Source organism: Betta splendens, chromosome 21, assembly GCF_900634795.4.
Source record: "Betta splendens chromosome 21, fBetSpl5.4, whole genome shotgun sequence".
NCBI lineage: Eukaryota > Metazoa > Chordata > Actinopteri > Anabantiformes > Osphronemidae > Betta > Betta splendens.
The window spans coordinates 2,364,959-2,387,070 of NC_040899.1; the positions used below are offsets into that span (position 1 = coordinate 2,364,959).

A 22,112-nucleotide genomic window follows, 5' to 3' on the forward strand; every position below is an offset into this window, starting at 1 on the left:
TTAACACCAGACAGATGCTAGTTTTAATACATTTGTGTTAATCTTTTAATAACATGATCTCTGTACATTTACAAACTTTAAATTACATGAATTAGATTTACCAAACTAGAACCACATTATTAAAGGTTTTCAGCAGCTCCTTCATGGCACTAATAAAATAAAACCCTCTGCAAATGTGCTGCAGAACGACAAATTATAATTCTCATACTACATACAGTACAGTACAGCATCCATCACTATACCTGTGATAACAACGGCTCTCGTTGTCTTAATGCCTCAGTTGCAGAGCACTCCTGCTCCTGTGGAATGATACTGTGCTGTTCACTAATGACGCTCCAGGTAACAGATTTAGTGCATAGAGTCTGAGGGAGCTCCTTCAAGTCTCAAAACTCAGCAGTTGATCCCTAGGCCGGTCCAGTGGTCGGGTACCATCAGGAAGTACTTGTCCATGGCCTCGCTGAAGCGAGCTCTGTACAACTCTGGAGAAACCACAGTGGGCATCTTCCCTGGAAACAGGAGAGACAACAACATTTGCAGCCTGCAGAGCGTTGAGCAGACGCACAGACTTGCACACGGTCAACAAGCGTAACTCAAATCGCCTAACAAACGTATGACTTTAAAATGAGTTAATTATTTAGTCATCATTCTATAATGTACCTTGACCTCCCAGGATTCCAGTGGATTTCACAACCATTTCCAGCTTTTTGTCCCAAGTGAAGGTTCTGATATAATCTGCAGAAAACATGACACGCAGCATGATGTCATTGACACCAGGGCAAAAAAGACCCAAATCAAAAGGTGCTGGGTTCTGCTCTTACCTATGATGCCGACCACCAGCTGATTGGTCGCGTCGTCTCGTCCCACCAGCAGTGAATAGTCGATGATGAGGTGGCTGGAGAGGAAGTAGGCGTCGCTGTGAATGGCAGCTCGCAGGATGGCTTTGCAGTGGGAGCGGATGTAGAGCGGGTTGTCGTTGATCAGCTTCAGGAGGTTCTCGTCCAGCAGAACCACCTCGCAGCTTTCCTTCCCAGAGTCCGTCTTCACGTTTCGGTTCCGCAGAGATCCTTTCAGGTCAAACACCTACAGATGTGAACGTAGCAGAGTGTGCTGATTCTGCAGCAGTATTTCGAACACTTGGATAGTGATGGCGAGTTCGGTGTGTTGTACCAGGTCTCACCTGAGCCATCTTTCGTCCGTAGAAGAGATTCTCCATCACCAGCAGGTCCAGTTTCTTCTCTGTGTTGTTCTGAGAGTTCTTATAACCGATCCGGTAAACGCCCAGGATCTTTGCCAGAGCAGTGGGCCTCTGTGGTACAAACACGCTCATTGTTTCTCTCTACTATTTAAAAAAGACAGCAGAAGCAGACTGACAGAGTCTCTTCAAGGTATGTACGTACTTTCTGCTGCACAGCTCCAGTGATGTAGGTGAAGTAGTGAGGAGCAAAGTCCAGAAAAGACTGAACCTCCAGCCTCGGCATCTGCTTCAGGATGAACCGGTCGTCTGGGGACAGGAAGCACAGAACACTAGCATCATATTGTGCTTTATGTTTGTCTGCTTTTACTTTTAACTCTTTGAATACATTTAGTGATGATAAACATTTTTCACACCAGACTTATGAATTTCAGAGCACATGTAAATAATTGGACATGAAAAAAAGAGGTAAATACAACCTTCTGTGGCGTAGAACACGGCTCCAGACTTCCCGCCACGAGCCTGCCAGTTTACGCAGTGGGACAGCGAGCGGATAAAATCCTCCTCTGCGCTCTCCATGATGATCTCACGCATCTTGTGAAATTCCTCGGCGTAGTAGATCCGACAGTAAAACTTGGCATTGGCATCAGAGAACTCTACAAATTCAAAATATGGGAAAACAATTCAGCAACAATGGAACCGATTTAATTCTGAGAAAGTGCTGCACAGACTTCAGCAGTAAACAAAGTTGGAGACACTCACGTAGCTCAATGTGTGGATTCAGAACCTGCTTCTTCTGTTTCTCGGCCAAGTCTGCGTCCTCTGCACAAATCAAAGTGACTTAGAGTATCAGATCTGTAAATAAGTAGTTGTGGGACCTGATGACTTACTGAGGGGATCGGCTTCTGTGCTGCTGCGGCTCTGCTGGGACGAGGCCGACTCGCTCGGCCTGGCAGGGCTGCTCTTAGCCCGACCCTCCCCACCACTAAGAAAACAGGAAAACACTTTACATAGATACAAATAATGTCACTTTTAAAAGTCTATATCTTCTTAACAGGGACCCTCTGGTTTCAACACGTTTAACAGCCCATTACCTCATTACCAGAGGATTCTCCTCTCCTCCTCCATTTGACGCCTTCGACAGATCATCCAGCGCTGTCTTATACTCCTTGCAGCTGCAACACAAAATGAGTCATGCAAATGTAAAAAAGACATTCATAAAGTCTAGCTTTGGATCAGAGACAAGTGAAGGACGCAGGCTGTCACCTGAGAGCAAAGGCTATGATGGAGCTTGGCTCCTTCTCACACACGGCGATGGGAACACGCTCGTGCTCGTACATCAGGTAGTGCTTGTCTGGGTCACTGTGGACACAGATAAACATGATGAAAAAGTCTAGATGGGCATGAGACAAAGCATGAATGAAAACTAATTAAAGACATGGGTACCAAGTGAAGTTAAATATAGGTGAAGAGGTTAACCAGAATTATTACTTACAAAGGGAAGGGGATAGGGTTGTAGTTGTTGCCAGGGAGAAAGTTGGCAAGGATTGCTTTCATGGTGGATTTCTCCTTCACCTGGTTGTCAGTGGAGCCCAGCAAGTGTCCGTCAAACACATCTGGGGAAAAAAAGAGGAGGCAAATGCAGAATTCATGAAGCAGACTCGGTATTAAAATAGAGACTTCATGCCCTCACGTAGTCGTGTACAGTTGTGCGGTGTCACTGAGTTTGTTCACAGCTACAGAGGAAGCGCTGTACTAGCTCGTACCCTCTGGGATGCTCACAGAATCCTGCTCTGTGAATGAGGGAACGGGTGTGACTGGTTCAGCCCCGGGATCTCCTGGTGAAGGCAGCAGGGAGGAGGAGGAGGGCATGGTGCTGAGGAGTCGGTCCTCTGCCAGAGAAAACACATTAGTCACGATCTAACTGTTGAATTGACCGTTGAGTCACAATAAACAAGGGCGACTTTTAGTTCTGCTTTCACCTTTCTCTCCATTCTGCACCACAGGAGAAGGGTTACGTGGAGAGGACTCCAAGGTGCCCTAAAAGAAAAAGGAATGGATAATCCTATAATACTCAAAGACTGAAAGAATGCATTAACTGAACCTGCTGAATTTGAGATTAGATCTGCACAAGTGAGATTCACTTATTGTTACCAACCTTGTTTTCCTCATTGACGGTCTGTCGGTGTCGTCCTGGACTCGGAGGAACAGACAAACGCTTCCTTCCTTTCTCTTGCTGAAACAAGTCCTGAAGTCTGTGGGGGACAAAAATCAACTGAGTGACCCAACATGTATATCATACGTCATTAGTAGTAGTAACTTTATCAGGCTACTTTACTTTGGAAGGACCGAATGAAATAAGACCATAATGAATCTTTGACTTTAGTTTAATACCAGGTCAGTCGGCCGTGACTCTGACCTGCTGTTCCACGACTGCAGCGTCTCACACAGACTCTGTTTCTTTATCACCAGGGACTCCAGCACAGCCTGCAGCTGTTGAGGAGAGTCCACCCCGCAGGCCTGCAGTCGCGCCTGAAGCTTTTCAATCCAGCTCCGTAGCTCTGCCTCTTCCATCTAGACACAAAAAGAGCAGTGAGACTAAAGCTACCAACGTAACCACAGACACAGACAGGATCAGGGTCAAGAGCCTACGTCTTTCTGGGCAAAGAGGTCCTCCATCTTTTCCTCTCTACTCTTACTGAAGGTGTCGGTCTTAAGAGAGGTGAGGCGGTCGTCTATAGCTGAGTAGACCTGAGCCACTCTGAGCAGAAACAGGGCAGAGAACTATTATTTACAGTATCAAATTGAAAGACATTCAATTTCTATTTTGTTGAAACTCCTTATTGACCATAAGGTTCTTTAATTTATTGTCATGTTTATTACTTCATGGAGTTTTCGCACATCTTTTGGCCAAAAGGGCTAAAATCTCTTGATGAGTTTATCTTTAAGATCATTATATTCACACTGAAATCACCAATAAGTGACGTATGAATGAGTCTGAAGAGCTGTCAAAACGATTCACTTACTTTTGAGAGAAGTCCTTTAGGTCCTGCTGCAGGTTGGTTTTGGACGGACCCAGGTTTCTGATCAGGATCTTGGGCCGAGGAAGACAAATCTCCAGCAGCCTGACTGAAGTGTAGCTGAACAGGAGAGGAAGAGGTCTTTTATTTTGTTTACTATTGTTGACTTTTTTTAAATATCCTACCTGCTTCTGGCTTGGTTGGGCAATAAGTAACTTACCTCATGTTTCCTGTTCAGTGTGTTCAGGCTAAAAGAGTCCCCCCACAACTGAGCATCAATTAAAGGTTCCAGCATTAACCAACTGCTCATTAGTGTGGGGGAGTTGTGTTTTATCCTGTTGTAGTTATATTAAGTTGAGTCTAACCAGTAAATAGCCGTATGAGAGAGTTTTGAGTTTTGTGCGATTGAATCGTTAAACTACATTTGTGGAATCTGTGCCGTTTGTTTGCGCTTGTGTTCATTTTTGTTTAAATGTAGATCTCCCTGATGAGTGGTGGTGATGCTCATCTCTGCCTCAACCCTTCTGTCTCATCCCAACACGGCCAAACCTCTTTGGTTGGACCTGAGAGTTGACCAACCTGAAGGACGCCACCATCTGGTTGTATGAGAAGTACTGGTGGTAGTCTTTGTGAATGGAGTGTCCGCAGGGCTCTGCATTGGCCCGTCTCGTGTACTGGTGGCCGTAGAAGCGGAGCTCCAGATATTTGGCAAACGACATCGACCATGAATCGCTGGAGAGAGGCACCACCGGTGTCACCTGAAACCAACATAATCCGATTCTCAGCAGAATAATTTTTAACCTGCAAAAATCACAAAATGTCTTGGCTGATCATTCTACTGACTTGTTTGCAGATGCGACACCAGGAATAGTTGAGAATTGTGTGTTGATATCCAGGCACAGGGGAGTCCAGCTCCTTTAAGACAATCTGCACGCAACCACTGCCGTGCACGAACCGACGGATGTGATGAACCATAGGAGTCTCACAGAACATGCTGGGGCATTGGTAGGATGGCCTGGAGGAAAACATAAAGCCGACTGATACCATGGACAACCTTCTCTTTTTCAAGCTAGTGAAGCAACATATTTACGTAGTGTGTCATTTTATTTTGTCCTTTGTACAGAAGGACTAGAATTCCTGTAACCAGCTTATTTAGTTGCATAAAAACTTATCAATCCTTAAAAGTCATGAAACACATAATCAAACCAACTGAAACCTACAGTCTCACCTGAAACAGTATCTCTCCAAAAACACACCAAGTGAGAGATCATTCTTGCCATAAAACTCCATTGTGACAATCCTATAAAGAGTAAAGTGAATGACTATAAAGGAATATAAAGACAGACAGGTTTAACATGAATGAGTCCAGTAACCCGTCTACCATGGGCTGACGCAGGGGTTGGGTGCATTGTTGGACTGAGCTGATGAACTGCTGAAAAGCACACACAGTCTCTGATGGTTGACAGGGTTCAGACAGTCCATCTGGAGACAAGAGCAAACAGTTCAAAGCTAAATAAGATGAGGTCATTCACTCTGTAAATTAATGTCATCCTGACGGTGTTGCTCGATGGCAGTGCAATGTAAACAGGTCCATCTGCCACTGAACAGCACCTCTGGAAAAACACGACCTGCATAACGGAGAACCTGCACATTCACTACTTCTGAGTGTTTCGCTGCTCACTTTAGGGGACCAGTTCAAGTCGTTCTGTTTGCTGGGCTTCTCCACTTCACTGTCACTCCTCATTGCTGGTTTAACTGGTGCCTCCCCCACCCTGCTCTGGCCACACACAGCATTAGCAGTACTGAAGGGGTCGCTGGCTTCCCTCTGCTGAATGCGGCCTCCCTTCGCTCTGTAATCTGCAAGCATCTTGGCCAAGTCCTGGCTGCTGTTCAGTTGATCGACGATGCGGGTGCTAGTCAGACTATGGCATGGCAGGAAGCTGATGGGCCTCTGGGGTGCACAACCGTTGGTCTGACCTCCCACCAGGGACGAAGGAGCCAAGTCTTTCAGGAGCTGTCGCTTTCTGCGGCTGTCCAGTTCCTTCAAGTCCTTGTTTAGGAGAAGAGATAGAAAAACCTGTGGGACAGAAAAACACAGCAAGAACCACATTATAAAAGATGAAACGCAGCCTGTGCAACATGGTGCAGAGATGCAAAACTCTACCTGTTCAGGGAAGTAATCCCTGCTGGGACAGTGCATGCCAGCCAGTGTGAGAAGGAATGGTTCTTTAAATGTGATGAAGGGAGAGATGCACAGAATGATGTCTTTCAGCTCCTGCTTAAAGAGAGCTGAGATGGTCTTTAGACGGTCATCAGATGAAGCCACTTGCTCAGTCACGAACAACCCTGTGTCATCCTGCAGAGGATCTCGAAACAGCCTGGAAGTGTCTGAACCTTCCCCATCTCTGGTACTTAATGACTCGTCCCCATTCACTGCATCTCTATCTTCTCCTGTTCCAAACTCAGACACGTTGATCATAGGGTCTGAGTGTGTCATCTCCTCCTTCTCCTCCATGAGGAATGGAGGAGAAACAGATATATGCGGTGCAGGTGGAGTGGAAAATGGGGTTGAGGTTACTGTCTCTGTGTCTCCGACGTCCTCTTGGACAGAGGACATTAATTTTGCGTTTCCTTTGTCTTGGAGGCTGTCTGTCTCTGAGGAAAGCTGGGTTCCCTCAGGATGTCCTCCTGGGGCAGAGTCTTCAATGCCTGTGATTGTCTCCTGGCTGTCTTCATTTGTTTCCATCCTTCCCTCATCTCCATCTGCCTCCTCCAACGTGGAGGTGCCTTCCAGCAGGCAGGGGAACGAGGCGCTCTGGGCAAGACTGGGCGGCATGGCAAACTCATCCATGAGGAACGAGATCTCCAGTTGGGAGTGGTAGGCCACGCACATCATCAGCATAATGATCTCCTTTACCCGAGCCAGCTCGTACGATGAGGCACCACGCAGCTTGATGGAGCATCCTAGGTGAGGTGGACAGCCTTCAAAGAACATCAGAGTCTTCACTTCATCTGAAAGAACAAGGCAGAAAAAAAGAGGTCAGTAACTTCAAGTCTCCCGGCAGTAGCAGCGAAGGGACAGTCCCACCGTTGGCCAGGGTGAAGGGCTGCAGGTAGAACTTGTGGCAGGTCCCAAGACGAGGTTTGGTGAGCAGCTGATCCATGGACATTACCAGATCCCCCTGGGTCATACGACTAACCCGGTCTAAGACTTGCTGTAAAAAAAAAAAAATAAGACACGATGATGATGATGAACACACCAGAACAGACAATGCTGCAGAAGACAAACGATGGAGCTCAGAGAAAATACAGGCTGAGTTGTAGACAGAAAAAGACTCCTGGGCATCAAACACAAATGGAGTAAGAGTACTGACCGGTTTGACGTTGATGACCAGGGTGATGCCGTTGTCTAACAGCATGTCCTGAGCAATACGCGACACCGTCTTCTCCACCAACACCAGCGTTGGACGGACGTCCACTATTCGCTGCACATAGTTTTTCAAAAACTCTCGTTCCTGAGAGAGAAACAGAGAAGTTTCAGGACCAAAAGGTTGTTTGTTTTAATATTTGTTGGCAACTTACTGACCTGAAGCACGATGGGATCAATGCAGGTGAACTTAGTTTCCTCCCTGTACAGGTACTCTATGGAGCATTTCAGCAGCAGAATCTTCGGATTCTTGATGTAGGCGTTCATCTGATTAAAAGTCAGACCATTAACATGTTTACATTCACACAAATATCGGATTTTAGACACAGAAAAACGAGACCTTACTTTCTTGTGGGCAATGTTCTTAGTGCAAATGAAGCCGTTCACCACTGTAGAGTCAAACTTCCTACCTCCAGGAATCTAAATCACAAACAACATAGGAAAGCTTAAACTTCTAAAGAGCGACCAGAATGGACTGGTATGATGAAGGTCTCACCTTCTTGATGTGGACATGCTGGCGGATGTCCATGTCATCATCACAGTTGCGAACATCGGGTCTCACTGTCTGGACGACCTGCTGGACCACAGGGACGATGATATCCCTCCAGGACAGAGACAGAGACTCGCTGTAGAGCAGCTGCTGCAGCAACGCCATCATGTGGCTGTGGTTGGCTGAACTAAACGGAGGCAGAAAGACGACAGTGTCTTCAGATAAAGCTCCTGATTTTCTACTTTCACCAATCATCCCCACTCACAGCAGTCTCTCCATGGCTGCCTTCTCCCCGTTCTCCTCGCGGAGCTGGTCCAGAGAGCTGTGGTGCCAACCCAGCGGGGTAAACATCATCTCCTTGGCTTTCTCCTCTACTCGACGGTTGAACAGAGACTCTGTGGCAACATTGTCCCCAGTATGATTAAACAATTGTTGCTCTGACTGTATCTAATGAAATCAAAAAGGGAAATGCATGTCGTACCCTTGAGGAAGGCATCACTTATGACAATGTTCTGACCACCATCCTCAGAAACCAGAAATTCAGCTGGAAGAGGAGAGAACTTGTTAGACATGCTGCTCAATAAACCTACTTTATGACCTACACAGTTCTACTATCCCAGTCGAAATGTTATATTACAACAGACTATCTATTTACGTCTAGTTGATTCAATGTTTCCTCACTAAAGTGGCATCATCTGCAGAGTGTAGTGATATCAATCACTTGATCACTGAAACTGAGGTCACTCCCTCTGTCCCACACAGTCTCTTGTCTACTGGTAGGTTAAACATGCAGTGTTTACCTTTCGGTTCAGCAGCAGGAGGCACGTGGGGGTACTTGGACTGTTTTTTAATGTGGAAGTTCACATTGTTTTGCTCCATGTTGAGGTTGATGGACGATGCTGAATCGCTGTCGATTACGGACTGGATGCTGCTGACAGACGTCCTCTTGCTGGGGCTGGCTGAGTCTGGACAGAGAGCGCTTAGTGAGCTGCAGACACCGTTTCATTAGCAGAAATCCAAATAACCAAAGCTGCCAGTAGGCAATCGGTTTAATAAGCCTAGTTGCTTATTAAACCGATGAGAGAGACAAATGAGGTTTAATGACGGTGCTGTGTTAATAAACCAAAGCACTGGGAGATTACTGGGAACGTAGTGTAAGGCATGATGTACATACTGGGCAGGGTGTACTCATTCTCATCTGCGGGCTGCTCTGTGTCGCTGTCATCATACTTGATGTCTTTAAACCAAGACGGCTCTGAATGTCCCTCCAGGGAGTTGACACTATCACTGTCTGGAGATGGCGTTTCTGAGAACTCTGTACTCTAGAGATCAAAACAGAGACATGACAATCAGCACATTTTACCAGAGATAATCAGGCACTGTTGTTACAAGAATTCCTTTTCAAAGATCAGAAGGACCCTGATGAATGAATCAATGTCAAAGCATGAAGTACATATCCGATCTGATTAGGTCTTCATCCTCACCTGGAGAGGGCGGTAGAGAGCGTACTCATCTCTGAACAGCTGGTCGTGGTGAGTGACGCAGTCCAGCCACCGACCATCTACTAATGCCTGGCCTATAGCAATAGCTTGAGCCCTGCAACACCAAGTCAAGCAGTTATTCATCAGTTGCTTTGTTGGAAAAGACCAATTAAACAGACAGTTTCATCCAGTATAGACTGTATCACAGTACCACCCAGACGAGCAGTTTTCTAAAATGTCAAATTTGTCTTTGCAGATCAAAGGTCAAAGGACATGACACCTGGTGGAGATGGTGCCGTTGGTCAGCAGCCAGTTGACAAGCTCCTTTCCCACAATGCAGTTTGGGTAAGTCCTCAGCCAGTACCGGTGGTCCTGGAACTCCATCCCGGTGCTGTTATGGCAGATTTTCTTCCACAAGTCCTTTAGCTGGGAGGAGTCCTGCCAGAAATAAAAGAGCATATGGTTTCTGACACATCTTACTTACTTCTCTGATCTCAGCAGTACAGAGGCAGAAGAGGAAACATTACAGAATTAGTATCTGTAAAACAATGAAAATTTATCTAAAGGGAGTTAAATAAGGGGCAATCGGTGAAATGGACTGATTACCAGTAGGATTTTCCTCTCCTCCTCACTGTGGTCCAACTTGGAGCCACTCTTGGTGCCTGACATGGCCCGGCTGGTCGGTGGGCTGACCGAGTTGTCATAGGAAGGCACCATGGAGGATACAGAGCGGTCCAGGGACATGTTGGTCACACTGGCAGACCTGAAACAGGGACAATGTTCTAACTGCAGGAGCAGACCGCGGACTAGAGGCAAAGTCAGAGCAGTCACTAACCTCTTCCTGGCCGGTGATTTGCCCACATCTTCTGGTAGAGCTGTCAGTCTGGAAGCCAGGCCGCTGTTCTGAGGCTCCTGGTGAATCATACTGGTAAACACACAAACAATCACTGATGCAACACTTTCAGTGGCAAACTTTACTTCCTCTACACTAAATTTACAATCAAAGAATTGTGCCCACAAAAGTATTATTAAGGCCAGAGAGGATTAGCCTCTACTACACAGATAAAAGCACAGAAAGAAGGAAACTTGAAAGTACAAACAACAAGACTCACGTCTTTCTCATCCCAATGGGAGTTTTTCTATGACAGGAGGGAGACAGGAAACAGATTTTCTTTGAGGTTGGTTGTTAGAGAATAAAAGCAGGAAGCACAGAGATTTGTTGGAAAAGGCTTGATGATTATCTGTGTTAATATTAAAAATGTGGCTGTTCTGTGCAGCTTAGATTTATTTAATTTAATTTAATCTATTTCTAGTAAGACAGTCTGTTAACAATGGCTGTGGCTGTATCTACATATTCTTCATTAAACAGATGCTACTGTCAGATCGAAGGCTGACCCCACGAGTCTTAAGCTTTCTGCCCATTAATGTGAAAGACAAAGGCTGCTCTAAAGTTGCAAGTTCTCATTAGTCAGGCTGATACTCATGCTAGGACCACACTCCACACAAAGCATGCACACAAGTCTTTAAGTGATGGGCAGTCAAGTAAAAAGCAAAGCACAGATGGAGAAAGGCAGTAAAAACAGGTCAGAGTGAATAGTTATAATGACAAACAAGGATCATATGACAAAACCACTGCAAAAAAGAAGAAACTGGCCAACAGGAAAAGACATTTAGACCTTGGTTCGTAAGTATTGAGTAAAGTGCCTTTAAATTAAAGAAAGGATCATTAGTCCTTTATGATCCCATAGCACTCTGATCTCGAACACCTGGAGTGCATCTCTATCTCTATCTCTATCTCTGCATCTCTATGATGAGAACAGGGATGAGAGACGCTGAGTAATTCCCCACTGTGGTGAGCTCTCCAAGATGTTTGGAATAATCTACCAACAACATGCCTTTACCACATGGGTGAGACTACACAGAGCAAAGCAGCCATCACTGTTTATATGACCTGATTTGATGTAAAGCACTTGTTTGACTCTGTCACTGTGTGTCTTCACCTCTGCCAGGTGAGATCTTCTTCGAGGAAGATGTTCCTGCTGGCCTTACGCCCCCCCACTGGTGTCCGAGGCTCGCTGGGCTCCAACACACACACTGAGCAGGGAGAGTCAGACAAGACACTCAGGTCCTCACTGATGGACCCCGAGTCAGCTGAGTGAGCGTAGCTCAGGGCTAGTTTACGGCAGTACGTGCAGGCCCGTAGGTCTCCTAGAGGAGAAGGGAGGAGGTTAAAAGACGAATAAAACACAGGAATTGATGGAATAGAAAACAAAAAATAAAATCTTATTGTGATGCATTCACAACTACGTCATCTGAACTGTGTCATGTACCTGTGTAGCCCATGAACTTTCCAGGGATCTCCTGGTTGCAACAGCGGCTGCAGAAGATCTGGCCACACAGTCGGCAGTGGTGGCGGCGACGGAAGGTGGTGAACTTCTCGTTACAGTCGTAACACTCTTTACACTGACTGTCGGGCATCCAATACTGCTTTAGATCACTGTTCTGGAGAGGGACAACGGCAGCACATGGCTTTAACCCATAAAGACTTAGTACACGTGCCCTGCTCCAGTATATACGTTATCAAACAGGCAGTAATAAAACCAAACCAACCAAAATAAGAGCTAAAGTCAAGTCTGTGGTTTGATCTACTGATCTACTGATATGATTTACGCCTAAATCTTTTGTGTAAAACAAAAGGTGAATACCTGACTCTTTCCTTCCATGATTTCCTTCAGCCTCTTCAGTGCAGTGCGAAATTGCACTGCTGTGCGAGGGTCATGATTGCTAAGAGGAGTGTCAGATTTTCTGCTCCCATCTGAACTTACACACGGACACACAAACACGGACACAAATCAGCTCAACGGCTCGTTCAAATGCACCCAGCTCAGGTTTGATCTTTCCGTAGATATAATCTAAGCTAATGAATGACTTCCTCAGATGTAGCCTTCATTACAATGCATCTACACGTGATAGCCAAAATCTGACAATGTGCAAGTGAACACCTTCCCTAAAAGTAGTAGAATGAAAAATCAAAGAAGGTGATTAATGTTTTAAAAAAATAGCCATGAAAAAAAGATCATGTTGAGAAGAGGTAGTTAGATTTAAACTTATTAACAACAAACGCCATTCCAGTCATTAGTACCAGAGTGGAAAACATTAGAGCAAACCAAAAACTAATAGGAAGCTCTTTATTAAAAAAAAAATCAAACACAATCATGCACTCAGACAAAACACTTTGCACAAGTCCATTCCGTCAGGCCCAGTAGATACAGTCAAGCTAAAAAGCATCTTTATTTAAACCACACAGTGCAGAAAACCCCTCACCTGGCCAATCCACTGAAATCAGAAGAGATATGAGAGCCAGCGTTACATGTTTTAAAAACCAAACTAAATAAGGATACTCAGAATATCTGACCCCAAGGGCTAAAATGTTGTTAAAAGCAGTGAACCAACATCAGACGATGACACCCATCAGTGCTGTGTGTGCTTTTACCCGAGGCAGTGGAGGTCCGTCGAAGGGGTTCAGGATGCTGTTTACGGTGCGTTCTTGGCCCGGAGATGGAGTGAGTAGGGCTGGAAGACCAACTGCTCCTCGATGACTGAGGAGACGACGATGGCGCATCGGACTTCTCTGAAACAGTTGAAGGAGGCCGTCCCTCCTCTAAACAACAATAATCACAAACAGAAATATTTCATTTGTCACGATAACAAATATTCTGCTGATGTGAGGACTGTATTTTACTGGCTGGACCTTGTACCTTAACGTTACTGTAACAGTCCTCTGGCTGTCATTAATTACAGTGAAGAGATTCTATGTTAAATCCTCTGAACGGGATTCTGGTAAGTGCTGGTGCTAATGCTGACTGCTGTTAACCACAGTTTGAAGCTTTCTAAATTGTGAATTGATCAGACAGACAGAAGCAAGAATGTTAATTACTACGTTACTATGTGAATTATTTAATTTTGAGAAATCTTTGGACTTCTTTCTTCATACAGTCTGCCCTGCCCATCTGGTACATATGCTGTGATGTGGATGAAGCTCATGATCTTATGTCTTCTGAGAACTGTTCAAAGTATTTCATTTGTACAAAATCAGTGTAATGTTGACAACACATGGCCTGATGTTGCAATGTGTGAGTGACTTCAGAGCAGAATGGAAAACATGTGAGCGGTGTGGCTCATGTGGATTACAAGAATTTCAATCACATGACTTTGCAAGATCACAGCTAATGCCTTGATTTACTGCAGCATAATGCAGCATAATGGTCTTGTTGATTTAGAGTGAGGTCTGAATAGAATTTGTGACAACATTTAAAAAAAATGACTTTGTACATACACAAACAATTTAAATGAAAACAATCAAGGTATTCTTTAAAGCCAGCAATTCTAATACTGCATGAACATTTTTAGTCACAGACCCCCAGAGGCACAACAATATTTGAACAGTAGGCTTCTTAGCTCTTACAGGCAAAACTGTGAGTCGTTACCTCTATAGTTACTTTACAGTAGAGTATGAAAGGCTTGGCAAACTAACTCTGCTACCATTAATTATTAATATGTGCAGTCAGTGAGGTAAACTCTCATTTGTCTGTAAAACTCGAAAAGCTAATAACAAGACCATGTATGGCAAAATGAACTAAATACAAAGACCATACAGTTTCTGATCTATTGTTTTATAAAACACAAACTTAACCTTCTGGGGCTACAGACATGGCGTCTCCGTGTTGGTGTCTCTGACCTTTGATGTTGAAACGGAACAGGTTCACAAATGAGCTGTATGCGGAGCGGAGTGGGGGCTCATCCTGCTCTGGAGACAGGGGTTTGAAGTGAGTCAGGTGGGAGGGGCTGGTGGGCGAGATGAGCGGCGGCTCGGTGCTCCAGTCTGTTGAGGAGGAGGAGGAGGACTTGTCATCAGCAGCCATGTCGCTGCTACTCCTGCTAGAAAGACAAACACATGACCCGAGCATGAAAGAGCCATAACCAGTTAGTGATGGAGCCACTCAGGGTCTCAGTGCTCAGCTGCTGGTATTATAGGTGCATTAGTTCAGCTTTGTTGTTACTAACTTTGATATTAGCAGAGTGGCTTAACAACGACAAAACAATAAAAAACAATAATAAAAACGCAACTAACATCAGTGGAACTATTGCTTACTCAGCAGTAATGTTAGCAAAAACGCACTACTAAAGAAAGCGACCGTTACAGAGCTATTGCAAATTAATCAGTGTCATAACAAAATACGCAACATTTTCGTTTCCGTTTTCCCTTTAAGCTCGAAAGTTTATATGAAAGGTCAAAGTTTTAGAATATTCTCACACCATAGATACAAGCTCAAGCTACGTATGAAATATTTGAGGTTTCATCACCTTTATCTGAAGAGGAATTAATGACAGGTCAAGAGATGACAGCTCGTCGAGAGCCGCGGCTTCACGCGCGCACACTTGTTGTAAATGTACTAACTTGACTACGGGTAAAACGAGAGAATTCACGCTACACAGACTCACCCCAGGATACAAGCTACAGATTCTGAGCGGACAGTACATGCCGTTTTAGATCACGTCCGGATAAGAAAAAGCAGAAGCGGCAGAATGTCTCCGACTCTCCACCTTGTCATGTGACCACAACAGGCCGTAACGTGATCGCTGTGAGTTGAGCATTGACAGCTAAGGACCGCGGCTCAACGCATGGCTAAAATAATCGGGATGATATTTGCAATCACTTAGAAGCGTTGATATTCTGCGGATACAATGTGATCCCCCATAGTTTTACCTGTCGACCTAATTGACGCTAGCTAAGCTAGGCATGAACGATACTGAAGTTAGCTTCCGATTTGTCATTAACGGGAAAGTTAACAAAGCCTAGGTTGCGGAAACCTTTCCTTATCCATTAGTGTAAGAAATGTTGGACATCACATCTAAAGCCATGATGCTGCTAAACATCCCTTTATTATTTTCATAAAATTAAATATATGTATTTATATTCGCCATTTTCATTCATTTATGATTATCAATAGCTGCATGTCATAAACTCACTTCGGGTTCTTGGCCGTTTAACCAATTAAATTTATTTTAGGGTAATCGTGTGTTTAAAATCTTATGTCACCACATTTATTGCAGGGTGCTATCTGTAGTAACTACTTGAGACACAAAACTGGCTTTGTCAACGTTAGACAACTTAATTTAGCTATAAGACAAATAGTTACAGCTGTATCTGTATCTGAGCAAGCTAGCTAATGTTAGCTTATCCACCGGCCATCAGCGACAGCCTTTTTTTTAAACAGCAGACCCTCAAAATACAACCTAATTCTTGTCACAGCAAATAAACAAGATTTACCCGTTTGGTTTAGGAATTCGACATCACAGTGTAAAGCTCTGCGACGCAGTAAACATCTGTAAAGCGCTTGAAAGCAGCCGACTCCCGTGAACATGCAGCCCTGGCTAATCGAAGCCTGATTGAATCATGTAGTAGGCATCGACAGAAAAGCAACGGAAACCAGAAACATCAATCAAGCCGCTAATATTATGATTCCTTTTAATCATAGTTAGCATGTCTTTAATATTTTACTGTATGTGCAAAATGTATTTCTCCTTTTTTAATAAACAGTACTGCTGAATGTTCCTCATACCTCAGACCACAAACCTAATAAAACAGCACTTTTAATAATTTAAAAACTTGGCCTTTGCTTAGGATACCACCAACCTTAAAACATACAGCAACATGTGAAACTGAGCAAAAAACGGCTTCATAAAGCAGTCTGTTTGAAGATGAACAACTTAAAGGGTAGTTGCCTGAGCAGACAAACTCGGGGAAACTGTTAAAATATAGCCGTTTCCCATTGGCCTTTCTTTTTACCACGTGTTTAGTGCGTTTGCGCAGAAGCAAGGCGGGGTTTTTGTCTTTTTGTTTATATTTCAAATGTGCGCAATGTTCAGAAGGTTGATTATAATCTGATTAGTTCGCGGTTGCCATTTAGAAGAGTTTACATGAAGCTAAATACTGGTGAGTATTGTCCAGAGATCAAGCGTAATGTGCAGTTAAATCGCTAACGTTGCTTTTACACTACTTAGCCGTTAACTAGCTAACTGCCATTCAACTAGCTAGTGTAGCTAGCGAAGCTTATGCTTCATCCGAATTAATTGTTAAAGACTTTTTTTCTAGGCAGAGGATGTTATGATTTATGTCCACATTTAGTAGTATGACTGTTACGACTCTGTCGATGTCGTCAGGTATTTTGCACGAACTCGTGACCAGCATGTGATAATTACATTTTTGTTTTAGTCCTATCGATTGTAAAATGTTATAATTGTCACATGAATACGTACTAAATTTAAACAAACTCTGACTTGAATGATTGCTCAAATGTCATGGAAAATTTTTATTTGTTTTATAATTGTAGCTCAAATTAACGTTAATACGATACAGGACTTTATTCAACGCTACTTAGTAAGATTCTTTAAGATTATTTGTCTACACGCCTTTGTTTACACATTTTCAGCCAGTATTTGCCAGCTTTGTGACATTCTTCCCTTTTGTTCTGAACCTTTGCTTGAACTCTACAGGTTATTGATTTCTTCTTCCACCTGTTTCCTGATTTTCATCTTGCCTGCCAGGCTCCCTGTGGAAACAATGAAAAGCTTAAAAGCTTCCATGCAGACTTCAGCTGCATCAAAGATCAAAAATAAGATTCTCAGTGAGTTTCATTCCTCTGCTCTCTAAACTAACATTTTATTTTTGTTGCAAGTTTTAAGTGCATCAGACAATTACTAAAAAGGGTAAAGTTGTTCTAACAAGGTTTTCTTTTCGTGTCTTTATGATCAGACACCTCCTCCTTCTTTAAAGTATCTTTGAAGACAAATAACAAGGCGTTAGCTCTCGCTTTGGCGGCGCAGAAGCAGAGAAGCACGGAGCTAGAGAAAGAGATTGTGTATCTGCAGAAGCAAGTGGAGGCTCTGTGCTTTGAGCTGGCAACCAGAAAATACAAAGACAGGAAACTGGTGAGATTGTTGTTGTGTTAGGCAGAGGACAATAATTTGTAGTCTTACACATATTCACTCTAGCGCTCAGACTTACAAACCCAGATCTGTTTGGCTTGGTAATTGTTTTTTTTTTCTCTGACAGCTTCTCATCCTGAAAAGTTTGTATGGCAACACTCTGCAGCATTTTGACATGGTGGCTGAACTATTCCCAGACAGCGTAAGAATAAGAACGCCTTTATTATTCTCACAGCGGGGAAATAGCACCTCACAACAGCAACAGGACAGTTTAACAGAGAGAAACCATGCAAACACACAGCCATAAACAAAGCTCACATTTATGACCAGAACAAATGCAGTTAAAAGTTATGATTGCAGAGTGTGATACAGCAGGTAGGAAAGATATGCGATATCGCTCCTTTACACAGCGAGGGTGGATCAGTCTGTTACTGAAGCTGCTCTCCAGAGCAGACAATGAGTCCTCCAGTGGGTGAGAGTCCTGGTCTATGATGGATGTCAGTTTAGCCAGGACACATCTTGACCCACCTCCTGCACCGTGTCAGAGTCTGCACCGTGTCTGACCTGACAGAGCTCTTAGGTCCAGTCCCTTCCAGTCCCTTCCTGTCCCTCACTGTGATGCTGCTGCTCCAGCAGACCACAACACTCAGGATGGCTGATGCCACCACAGAGTCATAGAAGGTTTTCAGTAGTGGCCCCCTCCCTCCAAAAGACTCAGTCTCCTCAGCAGGTGTCTGCTCTGACCCTTCCTGTACAGTGCATCTGTGTTATGAGTCCAGTCCAGTTTATTGTTCAGATGCACACCCAGAAGTCCACTCTCTCAATGTAAGACACACAGTCCCTGGCTCTCACAAACTGAGGCCTGTTTGTGAGGTAGTCCATAATCCACTCCGTTAGATGGAGGTCCACACTAGCCTCCTCCAGTTTGTGTTTAAGAAGCACTGGCTGGATGGTGTTTAAAAATGCTGTTTTCTAAAAAAGGTGAAATCAAAAAATATGCCAGACAAAAATTATTCTCGGTTTATCCATTTTGTACAGGATCTTTGTAAGCCATCTAAGAATAACAGGAGCTTCTTTGGAGGAGGGAATGAGGAAAATCCTGTGCAGACAAGGTGAACTTTATATTTTTATTCATATGAGATGAACTAAGAACATTTCCTGGTTTATGCTACTGTGAATGTGATCAAATTTCTCTCTCTTTTTAGACTTACAGAACTGTTGCCTCCTGAGCCAGAAATGTCAGCAAATTTGCTGTGTGCTAGTAGAACTATACCAGCATACGACATTTCCTTAAAAAGACTTGATGAGAAAGCCTTCTCTATCCAGAGTAGGTGCTTAAAGAGTTCATATGTTAGCAAAGGTAGGGGTAAGGGTGTTAATAACTAATAAAATCACATTAAGCTTTTTACCTAGAGATATCGATGCAGTGTTAACAAGTAATTTGTATGTTTTCTATAACTGCTTTTTCACAGATGATGCAGAGGCTGAAAATGTATGTTCAGGTCAGCCTATACAAGCTCCTCTGGCAGTAACATCCCGCCCATCCAGCAGTCTGAGGGATGAAGTTGACAGGCTTTCAATGATACTCTCCCTACCGGAGGTTGTTAGGAAACCAGTTCCTCACAACACCCAGACCCCCACTGTTGGCAGGACATGTGAAGAACCCACTACTTGTGGCTTAGTTGCGAGAACTGAGCCACAACATGGGCAGAAGCAAGAGAACACTGATCTTGTGAACACAACAATGGAGATGACGCTGACCTGCCCAACTGAAATTGTCACTGTGGAGACCAAGGCCAAAAAAAAAGGCAGCTCCTGTAAGTTGAAAAACACGGAAAATGAGGAAAAAACCTCTTTGTCAACAGTGAAGACTTTCACAGAATCTAGAACAAAGGAGGTTACACCTTATTCCATTGAAACAGTATTACAAACAGATGGCAATTTAGTGGAGGATAATGCAGGAAGAGAAGTTATAAAGCCTCAGTCATCAAAAATACCGTCCAAGATTGTCAATAAATCGCGCATTGCCAAACTTAGTAAATCTAAAACTGGCACCAATCAGAATAAATTCAAGTCAAATCAAATCCCGTCCAAGTCTAAGACAGAGTCACCTGACACTGTCTTACCAGACCTGGATGATTATTTCAGTGATGTTGAATTGTCAACAGAGAAAGACAATGAAAAACAAGCAGTGTTCAAAGTCACATCTAGGAGGTCCAAGACTAAAGGCAGGCGGATGTCATCAGTCACCAGGAGGACATTTATCAGTTTGCCACCTCACGAAAGTGAGAGCTATCAGTCCAAGCAGGAATTGCCACAATATGACCAGGGAGAGTGCCAGGGTCAACTGTTGGAAGATTTCTTGTGTGGTACGGATGAAATCTCACATCCAAAGCCAGAACATGTGGAGCATGCTTCTCGCAGCTTGGCAAAACCTCAGGGAAGAATCAATTCAAGAAGCACCTTTGTTATCTCAGTGGGCACAGATGACGGCTCAGCAATCTGTGTGTCACCAGAAACCAGTTTCACAGTGCAGGACTTTATTCCTGGTTCAGGGTTTAACTGTGAAGGAGAAGACCTATCAACAGCTAATGATGTGAGTGTTGTACAGCACCGCTCAGAATCAAATCCACAAAGGCACAGTGAGAAAGCTTCTGTTGAGGACGCTCTGAGGTCCTGTAAGCGACCCTGGGTGGCCACACAGGATTCAGGAGCCTCTCTAGAAGACCTATGCAGCTATGCAAGTCGTGGCGATCTGCTGCTGGAGCCAGACTGCCTCTCAGACACAGAGTTTCAGAAAATGAAAAAAGCCAAAAGAGACAAATCAAATCACAGGACAAAGGCTGCACACATGGAAGAGGAGGAGTGTGGTGATTGTTTAGATAAGAAGAAAAAGAAGAAGAAAAAAACCAAAAGCTACAGATCAAGGGGTGAATCACATTCTGTTCAGGGCCCTGGTGATGTCCTCCCTCTCTGTGACATTGGTCCTGAAAGAAGCATGGAATCTTCAGAAGATTTGCGAATGGTTGATTCACCCCCTGACATCTTTAAAGATTTGTTTGATTCTAAAACCACCAAATCAAAGTCCAGGGTGGATTCTACTTCAAAGCCTAGGAAGAACTCCAAACCACACATACCCTCAGAAACTAAGAATCTTAGAGCGACGTTTGTTGTCTGCAGGCGAACAACTCAAGACAGTGTTTCGCTAAACAGTGCGAGGACTTCCAATGTGTCCGACGGCCCCAGTGACGAGGCAGCTCATCAGAACCTGGGCAACAGGTTAATGGATGAGAAGCCGCCGTGGTTGGCCATGGATTTTAGCATGACTGACACTGAGGGGGGCTCCTTACCTACTAGTCCGACAAGAGAGTCCCTGGGCACACAGACGATGGAAGAGGAGGCTGCAGCTCTACCAACGACCTCTCCAGGTGTGGAAGTCATTCAGTAATGATTAAATTAAAGTTAAAATTCCGTAAGCTGTCCAGTTTGTCACTGAGGAGGGTTCTGATTTGCTGTTAGTTGTTACAGGAAGAGTCTTAACATCGCTGACCAACACTATTGCAACGTCGGACAGTGAAAACGGAGCGAGAACAAGGAGAAGGAACTGTGTTGTCAGTTATAAGGAGCCGCCCCTCAACAGGTGAGTCTGGGGCCATAACAGCTTTGATCAGGGATGCCCGTTCCTGGTCCTCTAGATCTACTGACCCGCTGATTTTCCCACTCTCCCTGCCCCAGCTAATACTGATCACCTTGACCAGGAGTGTTCAGTCAATCAGCTGCTAACTGACACACCTGATCAAGTTAATCAGCAGGGAGAGTTAGAAAACCAGTAGGACAGTAGTCCAGGACCAGGGTTGGGCACCCCTGGCTTAGATCCTACCAGACGACATAGGGAGTCATTAATTCTGTTTCTGTTTTTAAACAGCAAAATCCGGCGTGGGGATAAATTCACCGACAGCATGTTCCTAAGCTCCCCAGTGTTTAAGGATAATAAAAAGAAGAAGAAGAGGAGGCAGAAGATGTCTGAGAAGGAGCTGGGCCTCAACACATCCATCTCAATGGACTGATGACTTTCTGCTTTTATGTTAGGGTTTATATGATGTTTAATTTTAACCTGTTGGACTTTAGAAGTTTTTACTTGGATGCAGCTTCACATGACGAAGCTGTAACTGATCGCCCCGATGAGCCCTGTTCCACATGTGATATGTGCTTGGTAATGTTCAGAGAGATTGACGGGGGGTTGTTCATAAATAATTGAGTTCAGACTGATCACCTGAGACGCGTGCGGCACATAAAGGACAGCCAGCTGCTGTATGGCTTGTTTAGTGTCAGCGCATGAACTGAAGGTCTGTAAGCTTGTGTTTTTGTGCGGTGAGTACAGATGTTTTTTATGGTGTTTGTTTTTTTCATTAAATGTGTGGCTTCACGTGCATCGCCTCGTGGATCTCTTGCTCTCAGTCAATGTGTTTTTCGGTAAAGTCCTCTCTTGCTTTGCTTTGTTGGGAGATCCTGG

General features: G+C 44.2%; 2 protein-coding genes across 11 annotated transcripts; one reads left to right on the forward strand and one right to left on the reverse strand.

The window, feature by feature from the left end:
* Positions 1-35: 35 nt before the first annotated feature.
* Positions 36-16,066, reverse strand: pikfyve (phosphoinositide kinase, FYVE finger containing). 7 transcript variants are annotated; one of them, XM_055505292.1, is made up of 43 exons: positions 15,942-16,066; positions 14,349-14,548; positions 13,104-13,271; positions 12,316-12,425; positions 11,941-12,112; positions 11,611-11,818; positions 10,723-10,749; positions 10,446-10,535; positions 10,217-10,373; positions 9,891-10,048; positions 9,614-9,725; positions 9,304-9,451; positions 8,930-9,094; positions 8,611-8,673; positions 8,395-8,524; positions 8,136-8,316; positions 7,985-8,059; positions 7,799-7,906; positions 7,587-7,727; positions 7,301-7,427; positions 6,377-7,224; positions 5,894-6,289; positions 5,594-5,694; positions 5,441-5,512; positions 5,056-5,227; positions 4,792-4,970; positions 4,219-4,332; positions 3,845-3,953; positions 3,612-3,766; positions 3,351-3,447; positions 3,175-3,232; positions 2,959-3,084; positions 2,688-2,808; positions 2,459-2,554; positions 2,287-2,367; positions 2,083-2,177; positions 1,955-2,014; positions 1,672-1,848; positions 1,398-1,501; positions 1,178-1,306; positions 819-1,080; positions 658-732; positions 36-506 (listed from the first exon to the last, which is right to left on the reverse strand). In XM_055505292.1, exons 2-43 carry the CDS (start codon positions 14,530-14,532, stop codon positions 391-393), a joined length of 6,267 nt encoding a protein of 2,088 aa, XP_055361267.1. In that variant the 5' UTR covers positions 14,533-14,548; positions 15,942-16,066; the 3' UTR covers positions 36-390. The 7 variants fall into 7 exon arrangements, with proteins under 7 accessions (XP_055361267.1, XP_040924700.1, XP_055361268.1 ...); XM_041068766.2 differs by having other exon boundaries at positions 14,349-14,545; positions 15,942-16,063; XM_055505293.1 differs by lacking the exon at positions 15,942-16,066 and adding an exon at positions 15,113-15,249.
* On the forward strand, positions 15,121-22,031 carry sgo2 (shugoshin 2). Of its 4 annotated transcripts, none has more exons than XM_041068769.2 (9): positions 15,121-15,252; positions 17,168-17,298; positions 17,427-17,602; positions 17,727-17,801; positions 18,638-18,711; positions 18,805-18,959; positions 19,072-21,027; positions 21,119-21,239; positions 21,525-22,031. In XM_041068769.2, the coding sequence occupies exons 2-9, from the start codon at positions 17,235-17,237 to the stop codon at positions 21,664-21,666; spliced, it is 2,763 nt and encodes a 920-aa protein (XP_040924703.1). In that variant the 5' UTR covers positions 15,121-15,252; positions 17,168-17,234; the 3' UTR covers positions 21,667-22,031. The 4 variants fall into 4 exon arrangements, with proteins under 4 accessions (XP_040924703.1, XP_055361275.1, XP_028993559.1 ...); XM_055505300.1 differs by lacking the exon at positions 15,121-15,252 and adding an exon at positions 16,438-16,607 and having other exon boundaries at positions 21,128-21,239; XM_029137726.3 differs by lacking the exon at positions 15,121-15,252 and adding an exon at positions 16,446-16,607.
* The last annotated feature ends 81 nt before the right edge of the window (positions 22,032-22,112 follow it).